This window comes from Bos taurus, chromosome 9 (genome assembly GCF_002263795.3).
Source record: "Bos taurus isolate L1 Dominette 01449 registration number 42190680 breed Hereford chromosome 9, ARS-UCD2.0, whole genome shotgun sequence".
Classification (NCBI taxonomy): Eukaryota; Metazoa; Chordata; class Mammalia; order Artiodactyla; family Bovidae; genus Bos; species Bos taurus.
The window spans coordinates 18578260-18594696 of NC_037336.1; the positions used below are offsets into that span (position 1 = coordinate 18578260).

The window sequence follows — 16437 nt, forward strand, 5'->3', positions numbered from 1 at the left end:
GAATACTAATACCCTTTTCAAGGCAGAATACAATCCAGAACTTCTAACATAATTCTTGTGAAGTAGAAAGATGAAATTTAAAGGACACAGAAGAGTGAGGCCCAAGAATGAGAAGACCTCTCCTCTAGTAATGGATTCATCACTTAGTATCTCTGGGAAATGACAGGGATCATTTAAATGATCACTAGAGTCCTACCCAATTCTAAAATCCTTTACACCTAATTTTCAAGAAGTGGAAGAATTGGATAATCTGGAAATGAGGTACCCTAAAAGCACCAGGATGCAGACTAAAATTACAGGGTCTAGGTTACATCAACTGTGAGGAACACATACAGAGATGTACAAGAAGTATGAATTCCTAAAGGAACTCAATCAGGATGGTTAAAATATGGGCTTTCTTAGGCAGAATCATCTTAATGGAATTACCCCAAGTCTATGACCAGGGTCTATTTTTGGGTGGCTCAGATGGTAAAGAATCCACCTGCAACGCAGGAGACCCAGGTTCGAGACCCAGGTTCGATCCCCAGGTTGGGAAGATCCCCTGGAGAAGTGACTGGCTACTCACTCTAGTATTTCCCTCATAGCTCAGTTGGAAAAGAATATGCTTGCAATGCAAGAGACCTGGGTTCGATTCCTGGGTCGGGAAGATCCCCTGGAGAAGGAAATGGCAATCCACTCCTGTATTCCTGCCCGGAAAATCCCATGGACAGAGGAGCCTGGCAGGCTCCAGTCCACGGGGTCCCAAAGAGTCAGACACAACTGAGCAACTAACATTTTCACTTTAAAATATATCATTTTTAAAAAATATACTATTGATTAGAAGAGAACAAGTATCTCACCTAGAAAATACTCCACAATTTAAAATTATGAATTTTTAAAAATACCCTAATACTTTTATGAGATAGACTCATAGCCCAAGAATCAAACAGCTGAGAAACTAAATTTATGCTAAGAATTACCTGTAGAAATGGAGAAGGAAATGGCAACCCACTCCGGTACTCTTGCCTGGAAAATCCCATGGATGGAGAAGCCTGTAGGCTATAATCTATGGTAGGCTATAGTCTACGGGGTGACAAAGAGTCAGACATGACTGAGCAATTTCACTTTCACTTTCACCTGTAGAAAGCCCTTCCTTATGTTTAAAGAACCTTTAAAGCTTATCAACCCAGAAAAGAATAAACTTAATTAAGAATGTGCATGAGATACTGGAGACAGACGCTGTCATACCTATGATTAAAATATGCTTTGGTCACCTTCTAACTACAACTATAGTTAAGTGTAAATAAATAATATATCTTAAGGGAAACTATCACACTCCAATGATCCAGGTATCAAATTACTTTAAAAGATTACTTCTAAATATTTACTTTAACACTGAAAATTCTTTAATTAATGGCAACATTATTACATATGAATTAAAAATAGCTATTTAGAATAAATGGCTCCAAGATAAATAAGTTAATATAAAAAAGAAAACTGTTGTAACTGGCTTGATAAAACCAGTAAATATATAAAAGAGATTTTGAGGAATTCTAACATTCACCAAAAGAAAAATATATTACCAAAATAAATAACTCATTTTCAAATTTAACACTATTTTGTTTACCCATATTCTGATTTCTCTGAGGAAGTAAAATTCTTAATCAAGTCCTTCTTGAAATTTATTCTCTTCCTCTGGCCTCTCTGACACAATAATAGCATACTGTCTTTACAACACACTTTCTAGAGACTAATGTCTTCCCCATTCTGCTAAACATGTTCAAGGGTTGACCCTTAAACAATGAAGGAGATGAGGGCTGCCAAACCTCTGCACAAAAAATCCACATATAACTTATAGCAGCCCTGCATATATGCAGTTTCTCTATCCCAACAGTCTGCACTGTATGGATTCAACTAACCACAGATTCTAGGGTAGTACACCGTAGTATTTATGAATGAAAAAATCTGCACATAAGTGGACCTGCACAGCTCAAGCCAATGTTGTTCAAGCATCAACTGTACTTCTAAACGTTTAAACCTGCTACACTGTCCTCTCTGTCTCTATGAGTTAGACAGTGTTCTACATGGAAGAGCATAGTTCTTTCTCTCTATAACTAGCCTTTCCAAGTAGTCTATCTCCAGTGCTGGCTGTCCATTAACACAAAGATAGCCCAACACTATGTCACAACATATGAAAATATCAGTTTTCTTCTACATCTTTCCTATTTCCATTAATAGTATTATTGTTGTCAAGATTACATAAGCTCAACACTCTCCACACATTAAGTTTTGTTACTCTCTAGCTCTAACCTTTTTATCATCACAAAACACCAAGTCTTACATAATTTTCTTTCACAAATTTACTACCCATTCCTACAATATTTCATTATGATTTCACTGATGAAAGCAGATTTCCACCTATCCAATTTCATACCTGAAATACTACCACTGGCAACCAACCTATTTTTCTCTTAAGTTTTTGGAATATAAAGTAATTTATAAATTAATTTACCAATTAACTCCCACTAGGTTAAATATTATGTTTACAAGTAATATGAGGGTACCAACAAGCCACTTCACTTTATGTTTTTCATTTTATTACCCATTTTTCAAAATCTATTCCAGAAAAACTTTCTGAATTACTCTATGAACATGTCTTTAACATTTTTTATTTGGTTACTGATGTATTTCTCTTACTTCTTCCTCCTCTGACCATTCACCCTGAAGTGATCCTCGTATCCTTAGATGTACCAATTATCTTTCCTCATAAGCTATCTATCATTTCTAACTATTTAGCTACCTTTACCTTTTCAGGTATATTTTCTCTCTCTAAAAACTGCAGCAAGGTGGAGTAAAAAGACAAAAAGAGGGACGAAGTCTACATTTTGTGCTTATGTACAAAATAAGCACTCAAATATCTGCTAATCAAAGTGGTTATACCTGCATATTCACATTCTATGATTTCATATACTTTCCCTTATAACTATCAAATCTCAAATATCCCTGTGATAGCAAATCATGAAACACATCAAAAAATTACTATGTAGAAGTAATTCACCAAATAGAGTATGACAAGCTAGAGACAAGTTCACATTCATGGCGACAAATTTTAAGATATGTTTTTCATACCAAGATATAGATGAGAAAGAGAAAGACAGAATCAAAAAAATCCCAGAAATCTGAAAGAAAATGACAATAACTAAAGTTTATAATCAGAAGATTGAAGGTAATTTCTTATGCAGAGAGGCTGAAACAAAGACTGGAAGCATAAAAAGTTCTTTTAACAAACAGAGTACAAGTATATGATATCTTGTTAGATGACAGGTAGTGAGGTAAGAGCAAAGGACGGAGAAAAAAAGGAAAAAGATGAAGGAAGAGAGAGGAAGAGAAAGGTCTTAAAATCTTGATTCACAAGAGAACACAATATGAGATACACCTATTTCAAGCTTATTTCTCCCTTTCCTAGATACATGTAGCTACAATTATCCAAAACTAAAACAGAAGTCACACTGAGAACATGTTAATGTCAGAAGTATGCATGTGCAAAAATTCTGAGTGGTGGATTGGCAGCCTCTGCTTGTTTGGAACGTTGCAAGGAGAAATATATTGTTCTGGATTAGTGGACACTGGAACATTTTTAAAAAAAATCTCTTAAGTAAAAGAAAGGTTAACAATTATATAAATAAGGAAAATTTGATTACATAAATGAAAACTGTTATTTGGAATTTACCCAGTAAACAACAAAAGCAAAGCAAAACTCAAATTCAGTAAAATTGCTTTCTAGCCAGAGACATTGTACTCTTCAATATCAAAACCAGACAAAGAGCAAAAATTAGAGCTTTGAAAAACATTATAGAAATAGAAAGATATGAAAAGACAGACAGACAAAGCTAGAACAACAGAAATAGAGAGAAGAGTGCAGAAAAGATACAGCAGAAGTGCCAGACATACAACGTAAGCTACTAAAATGGGATCTACAAATTCCAAATGTCCTAGTACTAAGAAATTTCAAAGTCTCTTTTCCTATCTTTACATATCAACGTAATATTCATTTAGTTAAAGTTGTACTTAAAACTTAGCTGTACTGTAATAACTTAAAGGGAAAAAGGGGTATAAAAACAACTCTGTTTTTAGGAACATTTATGGTCATATTAAAACTTCTAAACTTGCCTATCTCTTTCAGAGAATGGGGAATATTACAAAAGCCCTCAACTTTAGTTAAGAGTTTGTACACATTTTCAAGTTATTTGGAGGATTAATTTATCTGCCTCTTCACATTTAATAGAACTTTAGAGCCTCTTAACTAGAATTCAGAACAACCCTTATCAAAACAAGATAAAGTTTATCTCCTGCCACTGCCAAAGACAAAATGTGGGCTTGCTCAACTCTGTGCAATTAGTTTGAAATAGTCTTACTATCAACCTTCAATAAAATATCCCACAATACTCAAGCTTTGCCCAGAATACTTAAGTTACATAGGATCTGTTCAGCTGAAATATGAATAACTGACTAAGTTTTTAGATGAACATAAATAAGTAAAGCTTAAGGCCTAGAATTAGCATTTTTTTGTTGTTTTTCTTTGAAAAATAAAGTTATCTCATGTTAATCTTCTCTTCAGCTTCTTTCTCTGATTCTTTAAAAACACAAAAGGGCTCAAACTTTCCGCCTTACACAGTATGCTTTTTCAACAAATACTTTTAAAAGTTTATGTTAAGATTATTTTATTTTTAGTTAAAAGAGGAAACAGAGGGGCAGGAGAGAGCGGAGCATGTATTGTCTATTCCATTTTGTCCTGAGTTAAACCATCTCACTCATCATACGCTTCTTAGAAGTAACAAAAACAAACCCAACACACACCCCTTCAAGTGCTTTTATCATGCAGATCCTCTATTAAGAGGAAAGCTAGCAATAAAAGTAAGGAAAATAACCCCATCAGTTTTTCTAGACAATACCACCAGCTAGTTGAGAATCTATTTATAAGATTTTGAAATAAGTTAGGGAATTATGTAAGCAGACAAGGAATTAAAACATTTTTATCTCAATTCTCAATCTTAAATCTTTTAATCTGTTTACAGATTTAGGTGGTCTTAAAAAGATTTTAAAAACTGCTTGATACAGAAAAAAAAAAAGAATTAGAATATTTATCTGAAGGATAGCATGTGCCATACTAAAATGTTTTCTTATTTTAAAATCTATTACCTTTATTAATAAATTTGTTAAATTATAATTATGTGAAATGTGGATTTTTAAAGATAGTTTGAAGATATAAGATTTTTTACTTAAAAAAATTTTTTTAAATTTTTCTTAACAGGCGAGAAAAGGGCAGTAAAATGCTGATTAATACAAAATAATTATTTGTCACATGATTTCATTACATTTTGTAAAGGTATAAATTTCAAGTACAAAATTCAAAGCAGTAGTCTCAAAATATACTTGATATTTTTAAGAATTTGTATACAGAAATTTTGTTCTTTTAAAGGTACAACTTACATCCCTTATTTTCTGGCTTGATGGAAAATTCTAAGCTTCAATTTTGAAACTCACATGAAACAGTACTTAATGTCAACACTTTGTGTTAACTTTTACCATTTCTAGTCTAAAAATGGGGTATACTCCACTAGAATTATTCATCCTTTAAATCATCCAAGGCCCTATAATGAGTCCCTCTACATGGTGTTCAAAAAGTGTTTAGTAAATTGAACTTATGAGCTAATACAATTAAATACATACAATTTAATACCATGGATTGAATTTGTACTTGTCAACTTTTATGTTATTTTAGTAACTCAAAAACTTACTGATTAGCTACACACAGCCAAAGATTATAACTATAGCCAAAACTCAACATTCATGATAGCAGATAGTGAACACAAGCTTCTACTTCTCCCTCAAATGGTTTTTATTTTCTTAATAGCAATGCTGGATGCTTTATCTTCTATCTGCCTATAGATTAAAAAAAAAAATGAAATAAACAAAGGAGTGAAGAGCAAAAAGTAGGGCACTTAGATACCTTATAAATTAAGAGACAAGAAAAAACCATCAAGCTAAATAATAAGATCTCAAAAGATCTACCTCAAACCTATCATTATGAAAATATTTTCCTTCTGGAAATATTACTAACTGGACATAGCTGGAAGTTAGCTATATATAAACAACCAACCGTAACTAGAGACAGCATAGCATTAAGAACACATTAGCAGGGGACAAAAAACATGGGTTTAAACTCCAAGTGCCCGTATGATAGCTTAGTGATCTGGGTAAACGTGGGCAAATCACTTCATCTCTGTACAGTTTCTCCATTCATAAAACCAATAACAATAAAACCTACCCCAATTATATTGAGAGGTTTCATGAGACCCAAATGAGGTATTACGCATTTTGGAAGTAGAAATACTTTAGAAGCTGTAAACATCATGCAAAAAGTTAAAAGGAATATCTGTATTTTAACAAAATGAAGGGTAGCTCAAGTTCCAGTTTTTTTAATGCAAGGTATTTTAACCCTTTTTAAAAAGCCTATTTCTTTTCTCATAGTTTGAAGATTCTATAGATATCATCCAATTCTATTATAAAAATCTGTTTCTTCCATCCTTTATAGGCTTTTTTCTATCTTATTCATAGAAAGAACAGGAAAATAGCTTTATCTAAAACTCTTATTAAATAAATAATACGTTTTAAGGCAGTAATGAAACTAACCCCTTGCCTAATTTCAGAGTATATAACATAATATGGCTGACTTCTACTCCTGGTTATATCACTAACTTCTAATGGTCTAAGAGCAAGTCACTTCAAACTTAAGAAGCTGTAATTCTTGATCTATGGACAAGGTGGAGTATTATTGTGATCAACTTACCTGATGAGGAAAAATTCACCTTCATAACTGAAAGGTGAGAGTAATATTCAAGTATGAGAGAAACCTTTCCCTCCACACTCTACTAATACATCAGAGATCTTTGAAAATATGAAACTAACATGTGTAGCCCACAATTTATGTTCATTTGAAGATATAAAGGCAAACTGAGACAGGACTTCCTTATTTGACAGAGATGTTCCAAAAAGGAGCAAATCAGAAACAGAAGGACAGAGAAGGAGAGAAGAAAAAATTCTTCACGCGCATAATTAAGGATTTACTTTTTAAAAAATTCTCCTCTATATACATAATCACAAAGGAAATCCATCTATCACTAACATTTGTAATCTAAATAATTAACACTTTTAGGAAAGAATCTGACCAATCTTATATCTTACCTTATGAAGACTAAGGCATATTGACAACAGCTACAATTAATTTCTTCACTGATAAAAATTTCTTTCCTATTCTGCTTATTACACAGAAGTAACTTTACAATGATTATCAATCAAGTAGAGTGTCACTTTTATGAAAAATTTCACAAGCCATTATATTTTACAAATGACTGGTTTTGTCAAATAGTTTTTTTGCAAAATAATTCTGGTTATACACATATTAATGCTATTGCTTTATGATTTATTACTAGAGGGTTTTATGATTGATTTTTTAATTTAATCATATTAAAATAGTAGGCATATGCCTGCCTTTTTGTTTGCTTTGCTCAAAGGCATCCCTAATATATGGTAAGGGACAAAAAAAAAATGTCTAGGTACACAAAGTCAGCATCTGAGGGGCATTTCTGCCTTTAGAGAGTAGTTAGAGGTGTGAAATACTGCACATTACGTTTTATATTTTTAAACCACTGCAACTTAAATACTCAGCAGAAAACGTCAAATATCCATTTAAGAAACAAAATGTATTAGTATACTGTATTGGTGTTTTTCCTTCTGGCTTACTTCACTCTGTATAATAGGCTCCAGTTTCATCCACCTCATTAGAACTGATTCAAATGTATTCTTTTTAATGATATTTGGCAAAACTAATACAATTATGTAAAGTTTAAAAATAAAATAAAATAAAATAAAAAGAATAACAGGAAAAAAAAAGTTAAAGCTATTTTATAAAATAAAACAAGAAACAATTTAAAAAAAAAAAGAAAGAAACAAAATGTAGAGGGTAAAAGGGCTTAACCCAAAGAAATATCTGCTGCTGCTGCTGCTGCTGCTGCTAAGTCGCTTCAGTCGTGTCCTACTCTGTGCGACCCCATAGATGGCAGCCCACCAGGCTCCCCCGTCCCTGGGATTCTCTAGGCAAGAACACTGGAGTGGGCTGCCATTTCCTTCTCCAATGCATGAAAGTGAAAAGTGAAAGTGAAGTCGCTCAGTCGTATCCGACCCTTAGCGACATCATGGATTGCAGCCTACCAGGCTCCTCCGTCCATGGGATTTTCCAGGCAAGAGTACTGGAGTGGGGTGCCATTGCCTTCATACCATATTGATAAAAGGCAAGAAGACCTGTTTCTTTGGCTTTAATTTAAAATTGATATATCTGAATCAAATTCTGTTGTACTGGAGGACTGCTGATAAAATACAATGACACAGTATTTATTTATAATTTCTTCACATGGTTTTTGAAACATTTTTCTTATCTATATTGTCATTTCATACTTGTTAGTTTTTCCAAGTTTCACTATTAAAACTATTTCAAAAACTAAACTAGTTATATCACAATAAACAGGTATTGTAATATAAGCAATTTTATTTTAAATTTAGCATTTAATAAAAGTATGGAATAAATAACTTTTTTGAAACTTAAGGTGAAAATGTCTGCCCCAATTCTTAAATGGATTTCCTTTGTGATATGCAGGGGACCTGTATTAACAACTCCCAAAATCTTTAACAGCTATCAAATGAAGAGACTGATAATTACCATATTAAAATAAGATCGAATTTTGACTCCTCTTGCCAGATCCCACACTATCACATTTCCATCATGACCAGCAGAAAACAGAACTCTTGGATCAAATGGGTGTGGCTCAAGAACAAATACCTCATCTTCATGACCCTGAAATATTTTATAAATGTCAAAGAATTATAAATATTAAAAGATAAAAAAAAATTCAAACAAACACCAATATGACATTTCTGTAAATGGTAAAAATCTTCAAATTTATCAAATGTATAATAAAAAAGCTGAGCTAAAATCACTGTCCAGGGATTTGCTATCATCGAGTGAAACCTGAGAATACTATTTACTGATCCAGCCCTGAATATTAAAAAAAATAGCTAGATCTACATTTCCAAGCTAAACGTGTTTACCTGCATTTTAAAATTATTTCCATTCTCCCAAAAAGACCTGTTAGCCAGCAAGTAAGAGATTTAACAAAAGTATTCTATTTTACAATCAGCTTCAGTTTATACCAAATAAAAATTAAGTCTTTTTTCTCACCATCAGGACATGAATTAGTTGACCGGTGTAAGAATTCCAAACTTTCAAAGTCATGTTATTAACTGCAGTTATAACTGTATTGTCATGTCGATCCCATGCTACCATAGTTACTTTCATTTTTGTGATTTTATCTTCTATTCCTTGAAGGTTTTGGCTGAAAGTGATGGAAGCAGTATTTGTTTACAATGATATTATTTATTAAAATATCAGCATGACAAAACCTTAATGTATTTTCTTAGTTTACATTCGTTAATATGGATAACTATTACCTAACACAGTATTTAAGAATAATTTGAACCAACAAAAAACAATGGCAAAAAATCACTGTATGGAGTCAGCAAAATCAGGATTGCAGTGTTGCTATGATACTTAGTAACAGATGAGCTTGAGTAAGTATGACTGACTTTAATATCTTTCTGGGTCTAAGACCTCTGTGCCATGCTGCTCACTCTCCATCTTTTATTGTTGCCGTCATGCCCTGATACTTTGCTCCCCATCCAAGACTACTATTCATAAATACAAATAGAAAAAAAAGGTTAAAATATTAAAACTAAAATGATAATTTCAACATGTAGTATAATTTCTCTTGGCTAGAGATGACCAGTGGATATACTACATCACCCCTGCGTCAGATGGAACACTGTATGTTCTAGTTTTCTTTAAAAAGTAGTAAAAGGTACAGCTATTCTTATAGTACTATCATACTGTCAACAAAACTGAACTGCAGAGTATCATTAATTCATACAGGGCAAAAACTCATTTTATAAAAGTCAACATTTTCATCTCCAAAAGTGCCTTCAATTATCACAGAAAAATAATCAGTTTAACATAGGATTATGATACATGCTTTTATAGAGTCTCACACTAACCTGTAAAACAGCTTTAAAACTTTAAAAGATCTAGATATATCTATGTAATATTTCAAATGTGATCTCTTACCCTGCTGGCCGAGTAGCCATATCCAGCAAAATACTCTTCCATTCTCTTCGTTTAAACTGCCAAATACGTGCTGTCCCATCCCGACTGCCACTTACAAACCTGCAAAGGAACCCACCCCACAAAGAAAGAAAAAAAAAAAAAAAAAAAAATCACATGTGCTTCACCAAAATGCACTTTCCAATAGTTATATTTTTAAAAACGCTAAAAAAAACCTTTCACTTTTCCTTACACAGCCTTCTAATATAATAGATTATTCTACCTGATATTTTCTGCAAATCTAAGAATTTCTGAAACGCCAGAGGCTTTTAAAATGTTATATACATACACACATTCTAATCTATGTAGCTAGGTCTCCTAACGTTCAAAAGTGATTCAAGGCCACTATTTACTACCTTAGAAAGAGAATTGATACTTTCCAAGAGAAAAATGCTGATTTTCCTCTCAACGTTTTACTCAAGATGTAAATATAATTTTAAATTTAAAACAAGAATATGAGAAAACACACACAATATCATCTACATTTATTATCAATAAACACTTCTCCTTCAAATATTACATTATAATGTATTTCCAGTCTTTACTAAAGTTTCCTTACACCTTGATATGTAGAAAATATGAGGGTGGATGAAAGTCCCTATTATTTAAAAAAAAAAAAGTGGCCAAATAAATTATTACAGATAAACCATAAATACACATTAACAGGAATGTGATGAAAATTGACCTTTCATCATAACTGGTCAAGATCTTTATTCTAGGTGGCTAATTAATATACAAAGCTAATTATAACCTGACCATAGGAACTGTCTTTATTTCATATTTGAAAACTAGATTCAATTTGACAAAAAAAATTATTTTACCTGTTACTAGTGTTGGAAAACTGGATACTGTCAACTTTGTCCTATATACAAATAAATGAACAGAAAAGAGGATCCTGAATATAAACTGTTAAGACTCATTTACATCATACTCATCTAAGTCATTTCAACAATACTTACAGTATGAAACTCCAATTCTGATATTTTCTCTGGCTGACCTGATCCAAAAAAATAAACCCTAATAATGTGATCTGTGCTTCCTGTGGCCAGAAACATTCCACCTGAGGAATAACAGCAAACATTTATGAGTAAAATACAAGCTCAAAATCTCTGAAAATTAAATAAGAAATGTAAGCAACATTATCATAATAAACATTATCATAATATATACTGAATGACTAATATTTCATTCTACAACTATTCATATTTATCCTAATGAACATAATACATCTAACCTGAAATTAAGAGTCTGCTAACATAAGCTTTGACTGGAATTTTTCAGTATTTATAGAAGCTATCTTCTACAAATGATTTTACTAATAATTACATAATCATGTTAATATTATCAGAAAACATGTCTTAATTCTGCTAAAATCCCTCTCCTGCCCTATTTCCCATCTGCTAAAATCCTACCAAGTATTTAAAGCCCAACTCCTTCACTACAGGCCTTCCAGGTTTGCAATCCAATAAGCCTCCTCTCCTCTGAACTCTCATTATGACTTTGTTGTGGGGCACATACATTTTACTAGGCATTACAGCTATTTGTACATGCAGTTTTACTCTCTCAGACTCAATACCCTCCCACAGTGTTGAAAACAATGCTATATAAAATTGCATCTAGAGTACCCTGAAGCATATGCAGAGCCTATATTTATATTAATACTAGAAGTAAAACCGTCTACATGGCAGTAGCAGTGGAAATCAAGAAGCTAGAAATTAAAGATGTTTAGATATTGGTACAGCAAAAATAAGACTCATGTCATCAGTTTGCAATCACTTGTCTCTGGTACTACTGCTAACCACAATTATGAAGGAAAAGAAAAGGTAAACTGTGGAAAGAACTAGTATCAGGAACATTAATTCATGTTTCATTTTCTCATCAATTCACTTAAAATCTCCAGATCAAATTTGTTTATCAAGATTCTAATATCCATTCAAAATGCTGCTACATAAACTCAAAATGTAACTGGAATTTCATCACTGCTATACAGCTGTTTTTTTAAGAGCAAATAAGAACAATCTGAGCAAAATAAGTAATAATGATGTACGAATGTCTATCAATCTATTTTACTTTTTTTATCAATCTATTATTTACTTATGGCTATAAGTACCCCCAAAATCATTGAAAATACAAAAGATTTAAAATACTTTTCTTTCAATGAGATAATTATTCAAAGACTTATTATTCTTTAACAGTAAAATTTGAAACTATTTCCTCCTACAAAAGATTTATTGTCTTCTTAAAGAAAAACTTAATTAGTAAAACACTCAACCAAATGAGTATGTAAGCTAAACTCTAGCATAGTTCAAATATTTATAAACTAATTTATGAGCACCCCCTGGTACGTGCAAGAGAATATGATTTCCATTACAACAGTAGGTATATTCCAAAATTTTATGTGTTCCACTAGAAGCCTTCAAATATACAACTTTTAAGTGGAGAGTCAGGAAGGAAAAAAATCTTACCAGCACTAAAAGATGAACAGATCATTTGAACTCCAGGTCGAGGGCGCTCTGTAAATTTTGCAGGTCTCGGACTGTAATACAAAAAATAACTAATTAAAAATATCCCAAAGAGATCACCACCACCAGAACTCAGCTGCCTCAAAAAATAACTACAGAAGGACAAAATAAGAAGCAACAGATGGCACCCTTTCTAAAAACAAGTTCAAAATCATTGTGTGTCATGATCAGCAGGATCATGTGGAAACTTTACATATAGATTTTTATAGGAGTTCCTGATTATATAACAATCTATACATGAAACAAAGTCACTGTCCTACCTGACACATAGTTGTTACACTCACTTCTAATCAAATGTAACAGGTTCTGTTTCATACAGTAGAACAGCAATGCACAAATATATAATGAAATAAAAGTCACAAATATACAAGCAACTATATCACTCATTTAAAATAGTGATCTATAGACAACAGGCCACACTTAACTATGTTCACATTAATTACATAATTATATTACAGACTATATGTTTATATTAATAGTACTGACATTATATGCTTATGGTTACAATCAACCAGATTGAAGAAAAATTAAATTATGGATTTTACCCATACCAGTTCCAATACATATACAATATATATGTAATATTCCAATACAGTGATTACATTTAAAGCCCTTAACATATATTTCAACCTAGTTTTTCTCAGAATATTAGGAGAGAAAAATATAAAAAATAATTAGAGCCTTCAATCAGAGTGCACTGCATAACTCTCACTATCCACAGCTACTGAACACAGAATGGTTTCAGTCTTGTGATCATTTAGGGGAAAAATGTACAGAATATTTTGTTAACCGACATTTTAACAAGTTTTATTAATATTCATTAGCTCTGATATAGCTAAGCGTAACTGATACAGCTTAGAGAAAGTTACTAAAACATTCTTGAAACCTATTTAGAGAAAAAATTTAACTCTAAGTAAATTTATCTGAAATCACATAGGCAATAAAAAGAACTGCTTTCATTAATATCTTATAGACTGTGGTACATTTTTATTAATTTTTGGCACATGTTAGTTAGAACCCATAACCAGAATATGTAAGCAATTATATAGACTGTCATTTTAAACAAATGCTAGTATTTTTAAAGGGAAAAAAACAGATAAGCAGGTACACATAATTTATTTTTAAATGTACATCTGAGGAAATATTTTAAGATAATGCCTAGGATTCAGACCCTCTGAGCTCAGTTCCCAGTTCTGCCACTTATCAGTGTGACATTATCAGGCAAGTTAACATTTCTGTACCTGAGTCTCCTCATCTGTAAAATGGAGGTGAACATCACCTCTCCATTCACAGATTTGTCCATGGGGTAAATATAGCACTTATCCCACTAGATCCACTTGAGAGGCAGCATGAAATAGCACAAAACCAGAGGGCAAGGAAATGTTACAGTCCTGGCCTTGCCATTTTTAAATACTGTTTTAACTGTGGGAAAGTCATTTAACCTTTCTTTGCCTCAGTGTCCTGAACCCAAACATAGTATTGTCCAGACAACTTATTTTGATAAACCAAAATATCATTACAGGTAAAAGCATAAGTGCAAAATGCTATTATGGGGCAGAAGGAAGGGTGCATCTATCTACCTTGGTATAGTTTAGTGAAAATTTAATGATTCCATTTTCCTAAATTTCCCTAGATCCACAATAAAATCTATTCTGTAGATACGATAACAAAAATAACTGCAATTCTTTTAAAGAACTAGGAACTCTGAAGATTACATTCTAAGTACCAAAAGGAGTTACTGCAGCATACAAAAAGAAGTAGTAATAAAACAGGCATATTCTGAAAAAGCAAGAGCTAGGGAAAACAATAAGAGAAAAAAGAAATAAACATGTTAACATATAACTTTCTTTAAAGCATGAAAACAAAAAGGAAAGGATAAGAGTGAGGTGTCACTGAAGAGCCAAGATTAATGTTACTCAAGGAGAAAAATAAAATTATTCCTATTGTTGATTACTTTATACTTTTGCAATTTCAACCATTAAGTTAAACATATTTATTCTAAGAAATAAAAGAGCAACTGACTTTATTTTAAGGGTTCCAGCATCCCAGAGCCAAAAACAAATAGTGCCATCTGCCCCAGTAGAAGACAGATATCTCTTTGAGCCACTGCACAATGGTGAGAACTGAAAAAGAAAGAAGAAGCAATTTTATAAGAAGAGTAACATAGTCCAAATAATAAACCTATTTTTACATACAAATAGCAAGTAACAATAATGGTAAATGCTCCAATTTGACATTTTTCTCCTTCATATTTAAAGTCCATGTATTTATAGAGAAAAGAGAAATATTCCTTTCTTTATTTTAGATGGCTTTATACAATGGATTATTAAGGTGACTTCTTAAAATTTACTTTAAACTGTAACCACAGAGGATTTTTCAAGGATTAAAATGATTACCTGTAGTGATGTTATAGATGCACTGTGGCCCTGAAGAACAGCCAAAGGCGCACAGGTTCGAAGACACCAGACTCGGATCATTTTATCACAACTGCCAGCTGCTATCATGGTATTCTCATAGTTGACAGCCATGTCTGATATTTCAGCAGCATGCCCTCTCAAAGTAGCTAATAATCTCCCATCATCTGTTGCCCAGATTTTCACAAGACAGTCATCAGAACCCTTAAAATAAAAATGGATATTTATTGAATTAACTATAAATTTTAGTTCAAATACTTAACAGATTTTTTAAAAATCCTATCTGTTATAGCCACTTCCCAATATTCATAACTTTAAGTACTAAAATGTTTTATATACTTGTGTTAGAAACTTTCCTCTACACAAGGTGCTTTATTTTATAAATTATTCACTTATAAAGAATACTTGTATATGCCCACCATTTAACAGGAAAAGTAGGATGTTAGCAATAACTAACATTTACCTATGGCCCCTATCCACTACCCAAGGTAGCCTCTATATGGAATCTTGTCAAAGAAGCTGAACTTCTAAAATAACAAAATTATAACTGCAAAACAAACATAACATGCAATAGTGACTAATCCTATCTACATTACTATAAAAATGAAAGGAAGCTTATTGATGCTTTTTCCTCCTACAAAGCCAAAATCTGTAACACATGAGTTTCCCACCATTTATCTTCAGCTAAATACATTACAAAGTCACTCAACATCAGTTATAAGAAAAAAGTTAATTTTAGCTGCATGATGTCATTAAAAATACATATACTACCTGTTTACCCTTTGCAGAAGCATAAGCTCAAAGAGAAATGTAAAGAATACAGTTTCCTATGAATATCTATATTTACAAATAAACATTTCACTTTTACTTAGCCAAAGCAGCAGTAAGAACTTCTAGACTTTTTTCCTTCTCTAATTTTTCTTATTCATCTTATAGGTCAAAGTTTACTCTTTTACCAACCTCCCCCTACTTCCCCCATAGTTTTTACTATTACAAAGTTTTAAATATACAAAGAGTACAATATATTACCATTAACCTCATATATCCATTCCCCAGATTCGAAATTTATTAGAACATTTCAAAGGCTGTAGGTTAGAACTCTACAAATATTCCAATCTAATTTGTTACAAAATCCACACACACATAATTTTATCTGACATTAGAAAGTACTTAGAGAATCTAAAACAGCAAGGGCACAGAGAAGTATCTGCTTCTAAAAACTAAGGCACCATTTGGCTCTGACCTACATTCC

General features: G+C 32.3%; 1 protein-coding gene across 5 annotated transcripts in view; it reads right to left on the reverse strand.

Annotated features, from left to right (window-relative positions):
• The window catches only part of PHIP (pleckstrin homology domain interacting protein), a 128352-nt gene that overhangs the window by 59860 nt on the left and 52055 nt on the right, over positions 1–16437 (reverse strand). For all 5 annotated transcript variants that reach the window (XM_059890069.1, XM_024996925.2, XM_024996924.2 and 2 more), the window contains exons 8-15: positions 15168–15389; positions 14794–14894; positions 12715–12785; positions 11209–11309; positions 11071–11111; positions 10214–10312; positions 9275–9428; positions 8756–8890 (exon numbers count right to left, since the gene is read on the reverse strand). In XM_059890069.1, the coding sequence (XP_059746052.1) occupies positions 8756–8890; positions 9275–9428; positions 10214–10312; positions 11071–11111; positions 11209–11309; positions 12715–12785; positions 14794–14894; positions 15168–15389 (924 nt within the window). The remainder of the gene's footprint in view (positions 1–8755; positions 8891–9274; positions 9429–10213; positions 10313–11070; positions 11112–11208; positions 11310–12714; positions 12786–14793; positions 14895–15167; positions 15390–16437) is intronic.